This window comes from Crinia signifera, chromosome 6, assembly GCF_055691185.1.
Source record: "Crinia signifera chromosome 6, ASM5569118v1, whole genome shotgun sequence".
Lineage (NCBI taxonomy): Eukaryota > Metazoa > Chordata > Amphibia > Anura > Myobatrachidae > Crinia > Crinia signifera.
Window position 1 is genome coordinate 9,571,866 of NC_139222.1, and position 22,446 is coordinate 9,594,311.

Sequence of the window (22,446 nt, forward strand, 5' to 3'; positions counted from 1 at the left end):
TATATGTGTGCAAGACCACCCCAACATGCCCCCCCCCCATCTACTACTCTGCCCGAGGACCACACCTAATCCCACTTTCATGAACCAGATAGTTCCCCCTCCATTGACGGAACAGCAGAACCAAAATTTATTTTTTCTACAAGGTGCCCATCCCCTGGATCTTCTGATTGGCCCTGAGGGCCAGTCAACCAAAGAAAATGGATGACCATCGATAGGTAAAATCATAAAAAAAAAAAGACCATTTTTATAATTAGTTTATTGAAAAAAAAAAACCTAAAGTTTTGCTACTGGATTCAGCAACAGAACATCATGCCAACGATTGTCTGTATAGCCAACAGTACACAGCGGAGTCAGGGGCCTATAACTACTGTTTGCGAGTACGGTAGATTCAGTTCCAGGGATGCCATCCAAAGAAGACCACGAATTTGCAGACGTTGTTCTACGAAAGAACCAGGAATGACTGATATCCCAACGTTCAGAAGTCCATGAGGTCTAGAAACCAACACTATGGTAACGATGACTAAGAGGAAGTCCTTTGTAACAAGATTCGAAGAAATAGGGCAGAACTATTTTTCCAACAAAAACGAAATAAAAAAACAACAACAACAACTAATAATTAAAAGAAGATTCAGCATCGTCCAATGAGGGGGCCTGAGTACTCGGCAGCGCCGAGTACACTCCACTGGACAGAGTGCTGGTGGGACTACTGGACATCGGTGGAAGTCCCGGACGATAAAATGTCTGCCGCATAGGATTTGCCATTAACTCCACGTCGTCGGAAAGGGTTCCGCCCATTGCCATACTCAATGCGTGAAATATTACGCTTTTGAAAGTACGAAGAACACTTTCAGGCATTTGACGCATCTCTGTTTCGATCAGGTTTGTTAACGTACGGATGTGGTCTGGAGGTCGAGAAATAATTTCCACCGCTTGCTGTAAAAACCGATCCGTTCTGTTGGCGGCAGAGCTGGAGATCTGAGAGGAAGGAGCCATTCGCCTTTGCTTTGCTGGTGGTGGTGTTGGTAGAGATGTCGATTCCTCCAGCTCCGGGGAAGATTCCTGTAAAAAAAAAAGAAAAGAAAAAACATTACGACCTTGATAACCGATGACAAAGTTAAAACTTATTGATGTGTTTTAACATACCGGATCAAGGGTAGTCTTCTTCTCCTCTTGAGTCATTGGAGGAGACTCTGGATCCCGGCTACCCTGTTCACGTAGAGGAGACTGTTGATCCCGGCTACCCCTTCCACATACAGGAGACTGTCGATCCCGGCTACCCCGTCCACGTACAGGCGACTCTGGATCCAGGCTACCCCGTCCACGTACAGGAGAAACTGGATCCAGGCTGCCCCGTCCACGTACAGGGGACTCTCGATCCAGGCTAACCCGTCTACGTACAGGAGGAGACTCTCGATCCAGGCTAACCCGTCCATGTACAGGAGACTCTCGATCCAGGCTAACCCGCCCATGTACAGGAGACTCTCGATCCAGACTACCCTGTCCATGTACAGGAGACTCTTGATCTAGGCTTCCCCGTCCATGTACCCTCGACCGTCTCTCCAGAAGGAACTTCATCTGGTCGTAATACCACAGCGTCGGCTTGTAGATGTCGTCCGGCCGGGCTCCTGAACGTTGCGACTCGGTGACTCGGGTGTGTTCCTTCATGAACACCGTCCGCAAGTTGGCGATCTTCTTCTTCACCCAAGCTAGATCTGCATTACTTTTCTTGACTTTACAGTACTGGACCAATCGTTTGTAGGCCTGATCCCTCTTCTGCTTGCTGGAGAAGTCGCTGCTCGTTACCTGCCACAGACAATCGCTGGCCCGATACAGCTCGATGAATCCAGTCGTGAACTTGCGGTCCATGTAGGCAGCCGTTGCTGTGAGGAAAATGAAAAACACAAATTCAAATAACAGGCAACATGGTGACTCCCCCCCCCCCCCCCCCCAGGATCCGTCAAGTGGGTGGTACCGAACTCAGGACTTCAGGCTCCTTGTTGCTGCTCAGTGTGGTGCAGTGTGAATAAAAGAGGAGGGTTCTGGGAGAGGCAGGGGAGTGGTTCAGTGATGTAGATAGTTATCGCTGTTTCTGCACAGACGTGAAAATTTTACCTCACATGCCAAGCGATCTAACTAGATTTTCTTGCTAGATCTGAGCTGATAGTGGCGCACGTGACCGTGCATCGCTGTCGCTATGTGTGCTTGGTTTCTAATCGATATAGATCGCTTAGAAAATAGGCTGACATTTTGTGTGGACACCCCTTTATAGATTGCTGTAGTGACAGAACAAGGAGAATATGTGACTATTACTCACCTATGCCGATACCTGTAGGGATTTCCTCCTCCTTACGCTGCTGATCATCCATCACATACGTCTCCTCTTCCTCTTTTATAACTTCAATTTTAAAATGAGGAAAGGCCTCGCCCTAAACATTTATTTCATTTAGAATAAAAAAAGAAAAAAAAAAATTATGAGACATTCACAGTTTCTCTAAAAACCGCATTAGTATTTGACAGACCTCAGTAATCCCACCTACCTGATCCTCCTGTGGGACGCTGTGATTCTCCTCTGTGTGGTCCTGGGAATACAGAGGACGGGGACATCTCTCTGGGGTATTCCTGTTACTGGGCCCATCTGTAGGAGACACACAGTGACTGAGTACATGGTATATATGTGATTATCCTGGGAATACAGAGGACGGGGACATCTCTCTGGGGTATTCCTGTTACTGGGCCCATCTGTAGGAGACACGCAGTGACTGAGGACATGTATATATGTGATTATCCTGGGAATACAGAGGACGGGGACATCTCTCTGGGGTATTCCTGTTACTGGGCCCATCTGTAGGAGACACGCAGTGACTGAGGACATGGTATATATGTGATTATCCTGGGAATACAGAGGACGGGGACATCTCTCTGGGGTATTCCTGTTACTGGGCCCATCTGTAGGAGACACGCTGTGACTGAGTACATTGTATATATGTGATTATCCTGGGAATACAGAGGACGGGGACATCTCTTTGGGGTATTCCTGTTACTGGGCCCATCTGTAGGAGACACACAGTGACTGAGGACATGGTATATATGTGATTATCCTGGGAATACACAGGACGGGGACATCTCTCTGGGGTATTCCTGTTACTGGTCCCATCTGTAGGAGACACACAGTGACTGAGTACATGGTATATATGTGATTATCCTGGGAATACAGAGGACGGGGACATCTCTCTGGGGTATTCCTGTTACTGGGCCCATCTGTAGGAGACACACAGTGACTGAGGACATGGTATATATGTGATTATCCTGGGAATACAGAGGATGGGGACATCTCTCTGGGGTATTCCTGTTACTGGGCCCATCTGTAGGAGACACGCTGTGACTGAGTACATTGTATATATGTGATTATCCTGGGAATACAGGACGGGGACATCTCTCTGGGGTATTCCTGTTACTGGGCCCATCTGTAGGAGACACACAGTGTCTGAGGACATGGTATATATGTGATTATCCTGGGAATACAGAGGATGGGGACATCTCTCTGGGGTATTCCTGTTACTGGGCCCATCTCTAGGAGACACGCTGTGACTGAGTACATGGTATATATGTGATTATCCTGGGAATACAGAGGACGGGGACATCTCTCTGGGGTATTCCTGTTACTGGGCCCATCTGTAGGAGACACACAGTGACTGAGTACATTGTATATATATGATTATCCTGGGAATACAGAGGACGGGGACATCTCCCTGGGGTATTCCTGTTACTGGCCCCATCTGTAGGAGACACACAGTGACTGAGTACATGGTATATATGTGATTATCCTGGGAATACAGAGGACGGGGACATCTCTCTGGGGTATTCCTGTTACTGGCCCCATCTATAGGAGACACGCAGTGACTGAGTACATGGTATATATGTGATTATTCTGGGAATACAGAGGACGGGGACATCTCTCTGGGGTATTCCTGTTACTGGCCCCATCTATAGGAGACACGCAGTGACTGAGTACATTGTATATATGTGATTATCCTGGGAATACAGAGGACAGGGACATCTCTCTGGGGGATCTCTGTTACTGGGCCCATCTGTAAGAGACACACAGTGACTGAGGACATTATATATATATGTTTGATTATCCTGGGAATACAGAGGACGGGGACATCTCTCTGGGGTATTCCTGTTACTGGGCCCATCTGTAGGAGACACGCAGTGACTGAGGACATTATATATATGTGATTATCCTGGGAATACAGAGGACGGGGACATCTCTCTGGGGTATCTCTGTTACTGGACCCATCTATAGGAGACACACAGTGACTGAGGACATGGTATATATGTGATTATCCTGGGAATACAGAGGATGGGGGCATCTCTCTGGGGTATTCCTGTTACTGGGCCCATCTGTAGGAGACACACAGTGACTGAGGACATTGTATATATGTGATTATCCTGGGAATACAGAGGTCGGGGACATCTCTCTGGGGTATTCCTGTTACTGGCCCCACCTGTAGGAGACACGCAGTGACTGAGGACATGGTATATATGTGATTATCCTGGGAATACAGAGGACGGGGACATCTCTCTGGGGTATTCCTGTTACTGGGCCATCTGTAGGAGACACGAACATTATATATATATGTGATTATCCTGGGAATACAGAGGACGTGGACATCTCTCTGGGGTATCTCTGTTACTGGCCCCATCTGTAGGAGACACACAGTGACAGAGGACATGGTATATATGTGATTATCCTGGGAATACAGAGGACGGGGACATCTCTCTGGGGTATTCCTGTTACTGGCCCCATCTGTAGGAGACACGCAGTGACTTAGGACATTGTATATATGTGATTATCCTGGGAATACAGAGGACGGGGACATCTCTCTGGGGTATCTCTGTTACTGGGCCCATCTGTAGGAGACACGCAGTGACTGAGGACATTGTATATATGTGATTATCCTGGGAATACAGAGGACGGGGACATCTCTCTGGGGTATCTCTGTTACTGGGCCCATCTGTAGGAGACACGCAGTGACTGAGGACATTGTATATATGTGATTATCCTGGGAATACAGAGGACAGGGACATCTCTCTGGGGGATCTCTGTTACTGGGCCCATCTGTAAGAGACACACAGTGACTGAGGACATTATATATATATGTTTGATTATCCTGGGAATACAGAGGACGGGGACATCTCTCTGGGGTATTCCTGTTACTGGGCCCATCTGTAGGAGACACGCAGTGACTGAGGACATTATATATATGTGATTATCCTGGGAATACAGAGGACGGGGACATCTCTCTGGGGTATCTCTGTTACTGGACCCATCTATAGGAGACACACAGTGACTGAGGACATGGTATATATGTGATTATCCTGGGAATACAGAGGATGGGGGCATCTCTCTGGGGTATTCCTGTTACTGGGCCCATCTGTAGGAGACACACAGTGACTGAGGACATTGTATATATGTGATTATCCTGGGAATACAGAGGTCGGGGACATCTCTCTGGGGTATTCCTGTTACTGGCCCCACCTGTAGGAGACACGCAGTGACTGAGGACATGGTATATATGTGATTATCCTGGGAATACAGAGGACGGGGACATCTCTCTGGGGTATTCCTGTTACTGGGCCATCTGTAGGAGACACGAACATTATATATATATGTGATTATCCTGGGAATACAGAGGACGTGGACATCTCTCTGGGGTATCTCTGTTACTGGCCCCATCTGTAGGAGACACACAGTGACAGAGGACATGGTATATATGTGATTATCCTGGGAATACAGAGGACGGGGACATCTCTCTGGGGTATTCCTGTTACTGGCCCCATCTGTAGGAGACACGCAGTGACTTAGGACATTGTATATATGTGATTATCCTGGGAATACAGAGGACGGGGACATCTCTCTGGGGTATCTCTGTTACTGGGCCCATCTGTAGGAGACACGCAGTGACTGAGGACATTGTATATATGTGATTATCCTGGGAATACAGAGGACGGGGACATCTCTCTGGGGTATCTCTGTTACTGGGCCCATCTGTAGGAGACACGCAGTGACTGAGGACATTGTATATATGTGATTATCCTGGGAGAACAGAGGACGGGGACATCTCTCTGGGGTATCTCTGTTACTGGCCCCATCTGTAGGAGACACGCAGTGACTGAGGACATGGTATATATGTGATTATCCTGGGAATACAGAGGACGGGGACATCTCTCTGGGGTATATCTGTTACTGGGCCCATCTGTAGGAGACACGCAGTGACTGAGGACACTGTATATATGTGATTATCCTGGGAGAACAGAGGACGGGGACATCTCTCTGGGGTATCTCTGTTACTGGCCCCATCTGTAGGAGACACACAGTGACTGAGGACATGGTATATATGTGATTATCCTGGGAATACAGAGGACGGGACATCTCTCTGGGGTATTCCTGTTACTGGGCCCATCTGTAGGAGACACGCAGTGACTGAGGACATGGTATATATGTGATTATCCTGGGAATACAGAGGACGGGGACATCTCTCTGGGGTATCTCTGTTACAGGGCCCATCTGTAGGAGACACACAGTGACTAAGGACATTGTATATATGTGATTATCCCGGGAATACAGAGGACTGGGACATCTCTCTGGGGTATTCCTGTTACTGGCCCATCTATAGGAGACACACAGTGACTGAATACATGGTATATATGTGATATCCTGGGAATACAGAGGACGGGGACATCTCTCTGGGGTATTCCTGTTACTGGCCCCATCTGTAGGAGACACACAGTGACTGAGGACATTGTATATATGTGATTATCCTGGGAATACAGAGGACGGGGACATCTCTCTGGGGTATTCCTGTTACTGGGCCCATCTGTAGGAGACACGCAGTGACTGAGGACATGGTATATATGTGATTATCCTGGGAATACAGCGGACAGGGACATCTCTCTGGGGTATCTCTGTTACTGGGCCCATCTGTAGGAGACACACAGTGACTGAGGACATTGTATATATGTGATTATCCTGGGAATACAGAGGACGGGGACATCTCTCTGGGGTATCTCTGTTACTGGGGCCATCTGTAGGAGACACACAGTGACTGAGGACATTGTATATATGTGATTATCCTGGGAATACAGAGGACGGGGACATCTCTATGGGGTATTCCTGTTACTGGGCCCATCTGTAGGAGACACACAGTGACTGAGTACATTGTATATATGTGATTATCTTGGGAATACAGAGGACGGGGACATCTCTCTGGGGTATTCCTGTTACTGGCCCCATCTGTAGGAGACACGCAGTGACTGAGGACATCTCCTATATATTTGGCTACATCTGTCACTCAAAGTGGGTGTCTGTGTCTATAACGCTCTGTTCCTGGACTTTCCTCTTAATGTGTGATTGCCTTCATCTGTGCTGAACACCTTTCTGAGAAATGAACCTGTTTAAAACAGGTGATGGCAATCATACATTAAGGGGAAGTCTAGAAACAGAGCATAGTGTCCCTCCTGGAGAGGGTCATGTTGGGAGGTATGTGACAGAGAACCAGCCCAGTGAGCCCACAGACAGTGCCAGACACCCACTGCCTTCCCATTTTGCCCAGCACTGCTACTCCACAGCCACCAGGTGAGCGCCCCCCTCCCGCGATTTGCGGCAAAACCTCCCCCCCGCGCGCCCCCCCCCCGCGATTCGCGGCAAAAACACCCGCTCCCTTGCGACCCCCCCATACCGCGATTTGCAGCAAAAACACCCCCGCGACCCCCCCTCCCGCGATTCGCTGCAAAAAGAACCCCCCCACGACCCCTCCCGCAATTCGCGGCATAACCACCACCCCGCGACCCCCCCTCCCGCGAATCGCGGCAAACCCTCCCCCGTGACCCCCCTCCCCGATTCGCGGAAAAAACACCCCCCCCGCGACCTCCCTCCCGTGATTCGCGGCAAAAAAGAACCCCCCCGCGACCCCCCCTTGCACGATTGGCGGCACCCCCCTGCGACCCCCCTCCCGCGATTCGCGGCACCCCCCCCCCCGCAATTCGCAGCAGCCCCATGATTAAATTGCACATGGAAAACACTGACATGGCTATGGTCGACAATGAAAAAGGTTGACATGAGTTTTTGAAGTTTTTTTTTTAATTTTTTGAATATTTTCATATTCATTCTCATGTGTCGACATGGACACCAATGAAGTGCCACACTTATGTCAACATTTACATGTGTTGACCTTTCTGTGTTGATTTTTTCTTGTGGCGATTTGCGTCACACCCCCCCACCCCCCCCCACAACCCCCACTCCCGCGATTCACGGCACACACACACACACACCTCCCCCGCGATTCTCGGCACCCCACCCCGTGACCCCCCCTCCCGTGATTCACGGCACACCCCCGCGACCCCCCCTCCCGCAATTCGCGGCACCCCCCCGCGATTCGCGGCAGCTCCAGCATTAAATTGCACATGGAAAACACTGACATGGCTATGGTCGACAATGAAAAAGGTTGACATGAGTTTTTGAAGTTTTTTTTTTTCATTTTTTGAATGTTTTCATATTCATTCTCATGTGTCGACATGGACACCAATGAAGTGCCACACTTATGTCAACATTTACATGTGTTGACCTTTCTGTGTTGATTTTTTCTTGTGGCGATTCGCGTCACCCCCCCCCCCCACAACCCCCACTCCCGCGATTCACGGCACACACACACCCCCCCGCGATTCTCGGCACCCCACCCCGTGACCCCCCCTCCCGTGATTCACGGCACACCCCCCGCGACCCCCCCTACCATGATTCGCCGCAACCCCCGCCCCCGTAACCCCCCTCCCGCGATTTGCGGCAATCCACCCCGCGACCCCCCTCCCGCGATTCTCTGCAATCCCTCCCCTCCCGCGATTCGCAGCATCCACCCCCCCACAACCCCCCCTCCTGCAATTCGCGGCACCCCCCGCGACCCCCCCTCCTGCAATTCGCGGCACCCTCCGCGACCCCCCCTCCCGCAATTCGCGGACACCTAAGTTGCAATACAGGGCATCTTTCATACAATTCTAACCATATTTCTCATATACAAACGTTCACAAATTAAGGGGGCGCAGCCCCTTACGACGGTGTGAAGAGCGCCCGTAGGGCGCGATGAATCACCTAGTTGTATATATGTGATTATCCTGGGAATACAGAGGATGGGGACATCTCTCTGGGGTATTCCTGTTACTGGCCCCATCTGTAGGAGACACACAGTGACTGAGTACATTGTATATATGTGATTATCTTGGGAATACAGAGGACGGGGACATCTCTCTGGGGTATTCCTGTTACTGGCCCCATCTGTAGGAGACATGCAGTGACTGAGGACATTGTATATATGTGATTATCCTGGGAATACAGAGGACGGGGACATCTCTCTGGGGTATTCCTGTTACTGGGCCCATCTCTAGGAGACACGCTGTGACTGAGTACATTGTATATATGTGATTATCCTGGGAGTACAGAGGACGGGGAAATCTCTCTGGGGTATCTCTGTTACTGGCCCCATCTGTAGGAGACACACAGTGACTGAGGACATGGTATATATGTGATTATCCTGGGAATACAGAGGACGGGACATCTCTCTGGGGTATTCCTGTTACTGGGCCCATCTGTAGGAGACACGCAGTGAATAAGGACATAGTATATATGTGATTATCCTGGGAATACAGAGGACGGGGACATCTCTCTGGGGTATCTCTGTTACAGGGCCCATCTGTAGGAAACACACAGTGACTGAGGACATTGTATATATGTGATTATCCCGGGAATACAGAGGACTGGGACATCTCTCTGGGGTATTCCTGTTACTGGCCCATCTATAGGAGACACACAGTGACTGAATACATGGTATATATGTGATATCCTGGGAATACAGAGGACGGGGACATCTCTCTGGGGTATTCCTGTTACTGGCCCCATCTGTAGGAGACACACAGTGACTGAGGACATTGTATATATGTGATTATCCTGGGAATACAGAGGACGGGGACATCTCTCTGGGGTATTCCTGTTACTGGGCCCATCTGTAGGAGACACGCAGTGACTGAGGACATGGTATATATGTGATTATCCTGGGAATACAGCGGACGGGGACATCTCTCTGGGGTATCTCTGTTACTGGGCCCATCTGTAGGAGACACGCAATGACTGAGGACATTGTATATATGTGATTATCCTGGGAATACAGAGGACGGGAACATCTCTCTGGGGTATTCCTGTTACTGGCCCCATCTGTAGGAGACACACAGTGACTGAGTACATTGTATATATGTGATTATCTTGGGAATACAGAGGACGGGGACATCTCTCTGGGGTATTCCTGTTACTGGCCCCATCTGTAGGAGACACGCAGTGACTGAGGACATTGTATATATGTGATTATCCTGGGAATACAGAGGACGGGGACATCTCTCTGGGGTATTCCTGTTACTGGCCCCATCTGTAGGAGACACACAGTGACTGAGTACATTGTATATATGTGATTATCTTGGGAATACAGAGGACGGGGACATCTCTCTGGGGTATTCCTGTTACTGGCCCCATCTGTAGGAGACACGCAGTGACTGAGGACATTGTATATATGTGATTATCCTGGGAATACAGAGGACGGGGACATCTCTCTGGGGTATCTCTGTTACTGGGCCCATCTGTAGGAGACACGCAGTGACTGAGGACATTGTATATATGTGATTATCCTGGGAATACAGAGGACGGGGACATCTCTCTGGGGTATTCCTGTTGCTGGCCCATCTGTAGGAGACACGCAGTGACTGAGTACATTGTATATATGTGATTATCCTGGGAATACAGAGGACGGGGACATCTCTATGGGGTATTCCTGTTACTGGGCCCATCTGTAGGAGACACGCAGTGACTGAGGACATTGTATATATGTGATTATCAGATGCTGTGTATCTAGGTGGCCCCAAAGCTGCTCTCTCCATTAAACTACATGACAATCTCCTCTTACCCAGTGATGTCAGGGGTCGGTGATTTCCCCATCATCACGTCCTTGTACTCAGCAAAGAGACAAAGACAGGGTCATCCTAAAGGTCCTTAACAGATGTGTTATCCCTGTTTTTAAATCATACATTTTCATAAACCCCTAACTTAAATCTAAATACTGAAAGAATTAAAAGGAAGCAGAGAAAGGGGGGCGGGATAAGAGATTAGGGCAGTGACAGAGGAGGGGGCGGGATAAGAGATTAGAGCAGTGACAGAGGAGGGGGCGGGATAAGAGATTAGGGCAGTGACAGAGGAGGGGGCGGGATAAGAGATTAGGGCACTGACAGAGGAGGCGGCGGGATAAGAGATGAGGGCAGTGACAGAGGAGGGGGCGGGATAAGAGATTAGGGCAGTGACAGAGGAGGGGGCGGGATAAGAGATTAGGGCACTGACAGAGTAGGCGGCGGGATAAGAGATTAGGGCAGTGACAGAGGAGGGGGCGGGATAAGAGATTAGAGCATTGACAGAGGAGGGGGCGGGATAAGAGATTAGGGGCAGTGACAGAGGAGGGGGCGGGATAAGAGATTAGGGGCAGTGACAGAGGAGGGGGCGGGATAAGAGATTAGCGCAGTGACAGAGGAGGGGGGCGGGATAAGAGATGAGGCGCAGTGACAGAAGATTGGGCGGGATAAGAGATTAGGGCACTGACAGAGGAGGGGGCGGGATAAGAGATTAGGGCAGTGACAGAGGAGGGGGCGGGATAAGAGATTAGAGCAGTGACAGAGGAGGGGGCGGGATAAGAGATTAGGGCAGTGACAGAGGAGGGGGCGGGATAAGAGATTAGGGCAGTGACAGAGGAGGGGGCGGGATAAGAGATTAGGGCACTGACAGAGGAGGCGGCGGGATAAGAGATTAGGGCAGTGACAGAGGAGGGGGCGGGATAAGAGATTAGAGCATTGACAGAGGAGGGGGCGGGATAAGAGATTAGGGGCAGTGACAGAGGAGGGGGCGGGATAAGAGATTAGGGGCAGTGACAGAGGAGGGGGCGGGATAAGAGATTAGCGCATTGACAGAGGAGGGGGGCGGGATAAGAGATGAGGCGCAGTGACAGAAGATTGGGCGGGATAAGAGATTAGGGCACTGACAGAGGAGGGGGCGGGATAAGAGATTAGGGCAGTGACAGAGGAGGGGGCGGGATAAGAGATTAGAGCATTGACAGAGGAGGGGGCGGGATAAGAGATTAGGGGCAGTGACAGAGGAGGGGGCGGGATAAGAGATTAGGGGCAGTGACAGAGGAGGGGGCGGGATAAGAGATTAGCGCAGTGACAGAGGAGGGGGGCGGGATAAGAGATGAGGCGCAGTGACAGAAGATTGGGCGGGATAATAGATGAGGCGCAGTGAAAGGGGAGGGGGTGAGATAAGAGATTAAAGGCAGTGACAGAGGAGGGGGCGGGATAAGAGATTAGGGTAGTGACAGAAGAGGGGGCGGGATAAGAGATGAGGCGCAGTGACAGAAGAGTGGGCGGGATAAGAGATGAGGCGCAGTGACAGAGGATGGGGCGGGATAAGAGATTAGGGCAGTGACAGAGGAGGGGGCGGGATAAGAGATTAGGGGCAGTGACAGAGGAGGGGGCGGGATAAGAGATTAGAGCAGTGACAGAGGAGGGGGCGGGATAAGAGATTAGGGGCAGTGACAGAGGAGGGGGCGGGATAAGAGATTAGAGCAGTGACAGGAGGGGGGCGGGATAAGAGATTAGGGCAGTGACAGAGGAGGGGGCGGGATAAGAGATTAGGGGCAGTGACAGAGGAGGGGGCGGGATAAGAGATTAGGGCAGTGACAGAGGAGGGGGCGGGATAAGAGATGAGGGCAGTGACAGAGGAGGGGGCGGGATAAGAGATTAGGGGCAGTGACAGAACCAGGAGAATATGTGACTCTGTACTTAGTGATTATTACTCACCTGTGCTGATACCTGTAGGGATTTCCTGCTCATTACACTGCTGATCACCCCTCACATACGTCTCCTCTTCCTCTTTGATATATTCTACCTGAATATTAGTCAGATTCTCCATCATCACGTCCCTGTACTCTGCATGGGGAATAGGACAGCGTCACCCTTCGTGTCCTCACTAGATGTGTGATCCCTGCCCTTGTTTTTTTTTTATATTTTTATTAAAGGAACACAGAACACAGAACAGTATGCACATTGCAAACCAGTACAAGTTTGTCAAATTATCAAGAAAAAAAAAAAATCATGACAACATATAGGCAATGGTATAGCCATTGGAACAAGCACAATCTAGTATATCCAAATATATAAACAGGAAGACAAAAAGACATGAACAAGACAGACAGAAACAAGAGCACGGGGACAAGGGGAACCACACAGTATACAACCTGATAACAATATGTCCTTAAATGCTTCTAGTCCGTTTCGGATCTGGTGGAATTGAGTATCTATAGGTCAACGGGATAAGTAAATATACAGGATTGACCTTGTTTCTCATGATACTCCATCCACTTACACCAGTCATGTCCATACTGTGGCCCTCCAGCTGTTGTGAAACTACAAGTCCCATCATGCCTTGCCACAGTTTTGCTATTAGGGAATGCTAGGACTATGACAAGGCATGCTGGGACGTGTAGTTTCACAACAGCTGGAGGGCCACAGTTTGGACATGCCTGCCTTAAACCATCTCATATGAATGGAGGAAGCAGAAGAAGAAGTATAATTAGCTACTTCTAGCAAATAGTGGGTTGTCGACAATGAGCCGGAGACTCGGAATGGAGGGAGGCTTCCAGAAACGTGACAGAGGAGGGGGCGGGATAAGAGATTAGGGCAGTGACAGAGGAGGGGGCGGGATAAGAGATTAGGGCAGTGACAGAGGAGGGGGCGGGATAAGAGATTAGGGGCAGTGACAGAGGAGGGGGGCGGGATAAGAGATTAGGGGCAGTGACAGAGGAGGGGGTGGGTAAGAGATTAGGGCAGCGACAGAGGAGGGGGCGGGATAAGAGATAAGGGCAGCGACAGAGGAGGGGGTGGGATAAGAGATGAGGGCAGTGACAGAGGAGGGGGTGGGATAAGAGATGAGGGCAGTGACAGAGGAGGGGGTGGGATAAGAGATGAGGGCAGTGACAGAGGAGGGGGTGGGATAAGAGATGAGGGCAGTGACAGAGGAGGGGGCGGGATAAGAGATGAGGGCAGTGACAGAGGAGGGGGCGAGATAAGAGATTAGGGCAGTGACAGAGGAGGGGGTGGGATAAGAGATGAGGGGCGGTGACAGAGGAGGGGGCGGGATAAAAGATTAGGGCAGTGACAGAGGAGGGGGCGGGATAAGAGATTAGGGCAGTGACAGAGGAGGGGGCGGGATAAGAGATTAGGGCAGTGACAGAGGAGAGGGCGGGATAAGAGATTAGGGCAGTGACAGAGGAGGGGGCGGGATAAGAGATGAGGGCAGTGACAGAGGAGGGGGCGGGATAAGAGATTAGGGCAGTGACAGAGGAGGGGGCGGGATAAGAGATTAGGGGCAGTGACAGAGGAGGGGGGCGGGATAAGAGATTAGGGGCAGTGACAGAGGAGGGGGTGGGTAAGAGATTAGGGCAGTGACAGAGGAGGGGGCGGGATAAGAGATAAGGGCAGCGACAGAGGAGGGGGTGGGATAAGAGATGAGGGCAGTGACAGAGGAGGGGGTGGGATAAGAGATGAGGGCAGTGACAGAGGAGGGGGTGGGATAAGAGATGAGGGCAGTGACAGAGGAGGGGGTGGGATAAGAGATGAGGGCAGTGACAGAGGAGGGGGCGGGATAAGAGATGAGGGCAGTGACAGAGGAGGGGGCGAGATAAGAGATGAGGGCAGTGACAGAGGAGGGGGCGGGATAAGAGATGAGGGCAGTGACAGAGGAGGGGGCGAGATAAGAGATTAGGGCAGTGACAGAGGAGGGGGTGGGATAAGAGATGAGGGGCGGTGACAGAGGAGGGGGCGGGATAAAAGATTAGGGCAGTGACAGAGGAGGGGGCGGGATAAGAGATTAGGGCAGTGACAGAGGAGGGGGCGGGATAAGAGATTAGGGCAGTGACAGAGGAGAGGGCGGGATAAGAGATTAGGGCAGTGACAGAGGAGGGGGCGGGATAAGAGATGAGGGCAGTGACAGAGGAGGGGGCGGGATAAGAGATGAGGGCAGTGACAGAGGAGGGGGCGGGATAAGAGATGAGGGCAGTGACAGAGGAGGGGGCGGGATAAAAGATGAGGGCAGTGACAGAGGAGGGGGCGGGATAAGAGATGAGGGCAGTGACAGAGGAGGGGGCGGGATAAGAGATGAGGGCAGTGACAGAGGAGGGGGCGGGATAAGAGATGAGGGCAGTGACAGAGGAGGGGGCGGGATAAGAGATTAGGGCAGCGACAGAGGAGGGGGGCGGGATAAGAGATGAGGGCAGTGACAGAGGAGGGGGCGGGATAAGAGATGAGGGCAGTGACAGAGGAGGGGGCGGGATAAGAGAATATGGCAGTGACAGAGGAGGGGGTGGGGATAAGAGATTAGGGCAGTGACAGAACCAGGAGAATATGTGACTCTGTACTTAGTGATTATTACTCACCTGTGCTGATACCTGTAGGGATTTCCTGCTCCTTACACTGCTGATCTCCCATCACATACGTCTCTTCTTCCTCTTTTATATCTTCTACTTTAATATAAATTAGATTCTCCATCATCACGTCCTTTTACAGACCCCTGTGTCCTCTATATACTCCCCCTCCTGCATGTAGAGATAGACAGTGACATCCTCACACCTTATAGGAACTTGACACACACAATGATACAGTCATCACTAGAGACAGGATTATATGCATTTGCATATTTGCATATGCATTTGCATATTTTGCCCATTCTCACTTGTTATTGCATATTTTACCTAAAATCTAGTGATGGTGCATATTTTAGGACCCGCCCTCTTCCCACCCGCGAATCACAGCACTGCTTTGCCCTGCTGCTGCTGGCCAGGTAGTGGTAGAGTGTGCAGGCTGGGGCAATATGTGCGCAGTGTGCGGAACCTTGGATGTACGCTGTGTCTGACACTGCTCTAGGCTGCCAATCCATGGTGATAAAAGTCAGTCAGGGCGGATGCCATTACGAAGCTCCTGAACCTTTGCCTGCCCCTGGCCTGGGACTTTACACCAAGAGACAGACTTCTGCAGCACAGAGAAAATGCTGTGTCACAGTGAGTATGCAGCACAGGGAGGAAGCCTTCCACTGCGCCGCCCTCATACACTATGTTGATGTGATCCATCGGCGCTGGAGATGAGGGTCCGTGTAGTTGATGCAAGAAGAGCTTTGAATGCTGCAGTCTGCTGTAGCAGCCAGGAAGAAAAAAATTCCTGTGTACATCACTAGACATCTGCTGATGCTGTGGGCAGTGGCGTAACTACTGTAAGGCAGCCCCAGCAGCCGCTTGGGGGAGCAAGCAGCAGCAGGGTCTGTGTGGGCGCCGGCACCCGCTCGACACACTGACATGCTGCTGCCTGCCGCTGCCCAGTGACTGAGCACTGGAGGTGAGTCAGCCGCAGCGCGGGTGGGGCCATGGCAGAGAAGTCAAATTCCCCACTGATTCAATTGACTGTACACAGAGCCGGCTATTGGCTACTGTGTGCAGGATGGTCGGGCAGATGGGCGTGCTAGGGCGGCCTGTGATGCGTAGTGCCAAGGGAGCAGCAGTGTATGCTGGTCTCTCTTCTGCTTCAGCTTCTCCATTATGCGTGTGACGTCATCACATCACACGCTGGGTAAACATGCTGGAGAGGAGCCTTGTAGGGGAGGGGGGGGGGGGGGGGGGGGCGGGGGCACAAACTTTATAGTTACGCCACTGGCTGTGGGCCTATTTTGGAGGTTTATTTGCAACTAATTGTATGCTGATTTTTAAATAAATAAGTTAAAAAATACTTTTTTTATTATTTAATGTAGCATATTTTAACACTTTTCATGCATATTTTAAGTATTTTTCATGCATATTTGCATGCATATTTCAAGCTTTTTATGTTGCATATAATCCTGTCTCTAGTCATCACCCAGACACATCCCCCCGGTGTTAAGGTGCCCATACACTAGTAAGATTTATCTTCAGATCTGGCTGGTTGGAACAAAAACATGGCTATGGATGAGTGACAGTTTGGCAGTTTTCCAGCATTTCCATAAAATGGTCAACTGTCATGTGCTCTTATCCATAACCATGTTTTTGTTCCAACCAGAAAAGATCTGCAGATAAATCTGCGTGTGTATGGCCACCTTTACTGTATAACGTCTCCTTCCCAGCAGTCACCTCTCCGGTCACATCCCCCGGTGTTACTGTATAACGTCCCATTCCCAGCAGTCATCTCTCCGTTCACATCCCCCGGTGTTACTGTATAACGTCCCATTCCCAGCAGTCACCTCTCCGGTCACATCCCCCGGTGTTACTGTATAACATCCCATTCCCAGCAGTCACCTCTCCGGTCACATCCCCCGGTGTTACTGTATAACGTCCCATTCCCAGCAGTCACCTCTCCTGTCACATCCCCCGGTGTTACTATATAACGTCCCATTCCCAGCAGTCACCTCTCCGGTCACATCCCCCGGTGTTACTGTATAATGTCCCATTCCCAGCAGTCACCTCTCCTGTCACATATTCCGGTGTTACTGTATAACGTCCCATTCCCAGCAGTCACCTCTCCGGTCACATCCCCAGTGTTACTGTATAATGTCCCATTCCCAGCAGTCACCTCTCCGGTCACATCCTACGGTGTTACTGTATAACGTCCCATTCCCAGCAGTCACCTCTCCGGTCACATCCCCCGGTGTTACTGTATAACGTCCCATTCCCAGCAGTCACCTCTCCGGTCACATCCCCCGGTGTTACTGTATAATGTCCCATTCCCAGCAGTCACCTCTCCTGTCACATATTCCGGTGTTACTGTATAATGTCCAATTCCCAGCAGTCACCTCTCCGGTCACATCCCCCGGTGTTACTGTATAACGTCCCATTCCCAGGAGTCACCTCTCCGGTCACATCCCCCGGTGTTACTGTATAATGTCCCATTCCCAGCAGTCACCTCTCCGGTCACATCCCCCGGTGTTACTGTATAACGCCCCATTCCCAGCAGTCACCTCTCCGGTCACATCCCCCGGTGTTACTGTATAACGTCCTAATCCCAGCAGTCACCTCTCCGGTCACATCCCCCAGTGTTACTGTATAACGGCCCATTCCCAGCAGTCACCTCTCCTGTCACATATTCCGGTGTTACTGTATAATGTCCAATTCCCAGCAGTCACCTCTCCAATCACCTTTCTTAAAACATCCAATACTTTATTTCCACCAACCAAATCAGAGAAAAAATTTCCTCTTTAAGGAAAAAATAATAAAAAATGCAAAAATTGCAATACACATTTAAAAACAGTTATTTCCACTTGAACAAACAGAGTTTTACTTTGAGCTCACCGGACCTCCAGGGGAAGCAATTTTTCTCTCCTCTCCACCTGATGTTATAAATCCACTTGTCACACTAGGACTCCTCTTCTGGACGCCGCACTGCCACTGCGGCTGTCCTTCAGATTACCTCCGTGTGTTAGGGATAGTGGACAGGGGGCTGATGTCTCCGAGCTAGGTGCACGGCTATTGGAAGCACACGTGTCACCCTCCCGTCTGTCCCGCTAGCGCCTGCAGGTCAGCGGGGTCTCACGGCCAAGATTATTACAATGCCGGCGCTCAGGAGTGATTCAGCAGGCTTGGGATCTTTATCAAGCCGGTCAGTGCCGCAGATGTCTCAGGCTTTCGCTTGGCGGCTACAGACTGCTCCCCTTGTGTGCGGTAACTCTCTCTCCCACAAGCTCCGGTCTCCAGCTGCTCACCAACACGTTTCTACCATTAATTGGTCTTTCTCAAGGTGCAGCTGGAGACTGCAGCCCTCACTAATTTATACCTCTCCAGGAAGTCCGGTTTCCTCATTACAGGGCGTTCTTATGCATTATACAGTTTCCTGGGTTGTCTTAAAGTGGTACACACATCTAAAAAAAACATGAAAAATTACATAAAAATTATTTTCCTTCCTTATAAAATGCGATTGGTTGGTGGAAATAAAGTATTGGATGTTTTAAGAAAAGTGCAAGGAATATATATATATATATATATATTTTATTTTTTCCTCGAGAACTGTTTAATATTCCTCTGCATACCCTACAGAAAATCTGGGACATATACTAACCAGCGCTGCAGTTAGCCCTTAATTACACTGCTTCACTTGTTTCTTGGAAAACAAATTGGGATTGAACTTTCCTACCTGCTGCCGCAGCAGCAGCAGCAGGTGAAGGGAGCGCTTGAGGTGGTGGGGATTAACCCTTTTCCAAAAACCTCTCCAATCACCTCCCCCGATGTTACGGTATAACATCCCATTCCCAGCGGTCACCTCTCCAGTCACATCCCCGGTGTTACTGTATAACATCCCATTCCCAGCAGTCACCTCTCCAGTCACATCCCCGGTGTTACTGTATAACATCCCATTCCCAGCAGTCACATCCCCGGTGTTACTGTATAACATCCCATTCCCAGCAGTCACCTCTCTGGTCACATCCCCGGTGTTACTGTATAACATCCCATTCCCAGCAGTCACCTCTCTGGTCACATCCCCGGTGTTATTGTATAACATCCCATTCCCAGCAGTCACCTCTCCAGTCACATCCCCCGGTGTTACTGTATAACGTCCCATTCCCAGCAGTCACCTCTCCGGTCACATCCCCCGGTGTTACTGTATAACGTCCCATTTCCAGCAGTCACCTCTCCGGTCACATCCCCCGGTGTTACTGTATAACATTCCATTCCCAGCAGTCACCTCTCTGGTTACATCTATTTATATTATTTTATTATACCTATCTCCCATCGCAAATGCCGGGTTGCCCCCGGTTCTGGCCCAGCATTTACTATAAATCATACCATCAGCAACAGGCACATTGCCAGGTGCTGAAGTCAGGCAGGGGGCAAAGCACCGGATGGGGGAGGAGGCAGTACTGACGCTGCTGCCTCCTCCATAGCAGTGAAAAGGATCTGGGTTGAATGACCCGGGGTTCACATTCAGACTGCCTAGCGACCCGGTTCCGACCCTGGAACCGGGTTGCTGGGCGGCCACCACAAACCAGACACATTTGGGTGGAAAAGACAAAGCTTCCATTGGGGAACATCAACGGCAACTATCAGTCTCACATCTTCCCCCTATACACCCCCCCATCCCATTCCAACTTGGTCACCAGGTCACACCCATAGGAGGGAGGAGGGGGGAGTGCCCCTGTGGTGCCCCCTGGTCCCGCTGTACAGCACAGGTGGGGGCCAGGAAGGGACAGGCTGTATAATGACACTGCTATAGCACAGGGGGGCACTTAATGCCTGACACCCCCATATACAGCCTGGGGCACCACACATCCCAGCATGCCCTAACCACAACACTGCTGCAGGGCATGCTGGGTCATGTAGTGCCCCAGCAGCTGGCCCGCCCCTGATATACAGTATAAGGGAGATAACACGGGACATTACCTGCTGCTGCCAGTAACCGGGAGGACCGAGAACGCTGCACACCACCTTCCGTTTCTGCCGGGGCGAAAGAATAAGACTTCCGGTGTAGTGCTTCCGTATCCGGCTTCTGCGGTCCACAGTACTTCCGGGATATGCGTTCCACCTGGTGTGTGCTGTGGGCTCTTCTATAATTAGCCTTCTGAGCCCCGTTATGCTCTGTGTGTGTCACTACATTGTGCACTGTAGTGTAGTAGGGGGACAGGGAGGGCTGGGTGTGTGGTGTCTGGGGGTACAGTACTGTCACTGCAGCCGATCACCTCCCCAGACAGGAGCATGTGCATGGTATCAGTGTGGCCTGTTACCCCCAGGCAGGGGTATGTGCATAGTATCAGTGCAGCCTGTTAACCACCAGGCAGGGGCATGATATCAGTGCGGCCTGTTACCCCCAGGCAGGGGCATGTGCATGATATCAGTGCGGCCTGTTACCCCCCAGGCAGGGGCATGTGCATGGTATCAGTGTGGCCTGTTACCCCCAGGCAGGGGTATGTGCATGGTATCAGTGTGGCCTGGTACCCCCAGGCAGGGGTATGTGCATGGTATCAGTGCAGCCTGTTAACCCCCAGACAGGGGCATGATATCAGTGCGGCCTGTTACCCCCAGGCAGGGGCATGTGCATGATATCAGTGCGGCCTGTTACCCCCCAGGCAGGGGCATGTGCATGGTATCAGTGCGGTCTGTTACCCCCCCAGGCAGGGGTATGTGCATGGTATCAGTGCAGCCTGTTAACCCCCAGGCAGGGGCATGATATCAGTGCGGCCTGTTGCCCCCCAGACAGGGGCATGTGCATGGTATCAGTGTGGCCTGTTACCCCCAGGCAGGGGCATGTGCATGATATCAGTGCGGCCTGTTACCCCCCCAGGCAGGGGTATGTGCATGGTATCAGTGTGGCCTGTTACCCCCAGGCAGGGGCATGTGCATGGTATCAGTGCGGACTGTTACCCCCCAGGCAGGGGTATGTGCATGGTATCAGTGTGGCCTGTTACCCCCAGCCAGGGGTATGTGCATGGTATCAGTGCAGCCTGTTAACCCCCAGGCAGGGGCATGATATCAGTGCGGCCTGTTGCCCCCCAGACAGGGGCATGTGCATGGTATCAGTGTGGCCTGTTACCCCCAGGCAGGGGCATGTGCATGATATCAGTGCGGCCTGTTACCCCCCCAGGCAGGGGTATGTGCATGGTATCAGTGTGGCCTGTTACCCCCAGGCAGGGGCATGTGCATGGTATCAGTGCGGACTGTTACCCCCCAGGCAGGGGCATGTGTATGGTATCAGTGCGGCCTGTTACCCCCAGGCAGGGGCATGTGCATGGTATCAGTGCGGACTGTTACCCCCAGGCAGGGGCATGGTATCAGTGCGGCCTGTTTCCCCCCAGACAGGGGCATGTGCATGGTATCAGTGTGGCCTGTTAACCCCCAGGCAGGGGCATGTGCATGGTATCAGTGCGGCCTGTTACCCCCAGGCAGGGGTATGTGCATGGTATCAGTGCGGCCTGTTACCCCCCCCAGGCAGGGGCATGTGCATGGTATCAGTGCGGCCTGTTACCCCCCAGGCAGGGGCATGTGTATGATATCAGTGCGGCCTGTTGCCCCCCAGACAGGGGCATGTGCATGGTATCAGTGTGGCCTGTTACCCCCAGGCAGGGGCATGTGCATGATATCAGTGCGGCCTGTTACCCCCCCAGGCAGGGGTATGTGCATGGTATCAGTGTGGCCTGTTACCCCCCAGGCAGGGGTATGTGCATGGTATCAGTGCGGCCTGTTACCTCCAGGCAGGGGCATGTGCATGGTATCAGTGCGGACTGTTACCCCCCAGGCAGGGGCATGTGTATGGTATCAGTGCGGCCTGTTACCCCCAAGCAGGGGCATGTGCATGGTATTAGTGCGGCCTGTT

At 51.3% G+C, this 22,446-nt stretch overlaps 1 protein-coding gene across 7 annotated transcripts; it reads right to left on the reverse strand.

Annotated features, from left to right (window-relative positions):
* Positions 1–238: 238 nt before the first annotated feature.
* LOC146009945 (uncharacterized) lies at positions 239–20,668 on the reverse strand. Of its 7 annotated transcripts, none has more exons than XM_083150619.1 (9): positions 20,520–20,622; positions 18,919–19,003; positions 15,567–15,725; positions 13,371–13,430; positions 12,934–13,062; positions 2,538–2,635; positions 2,315–2,426; positions 1,144–1,880; positions 239–1,059 (listed from the first exon to the last, which is right to left on the reverse strand). In XM_083150619.1, exons 3-9 carry the CDS (start codon positions 15,679–15,681, stop codon positions 610–612), a joined length of 1,701 nt encoding a protein of 566 aa, XP_083006745.1. In that variant the 5' UTR covers positions 15,682–15,725; positions 18,919–19,003; positions 20,520–20,622; the 3' UTR covers positions 239–609. The 7 variants fall into 7 exon arrangements, with proteins under 7 accessions (XP_083006745.1, XP_083006744.1, XP_083006742.1 ...); XM_083150618.1 differs by having other exon boundaries at positions 18,443–19,003; XM_083150616.1 differs by having other exon boundaries at positions 18,438–19,003.
* Positions 20,669–22,446: the final 1,778 nt, after the last annotated feature.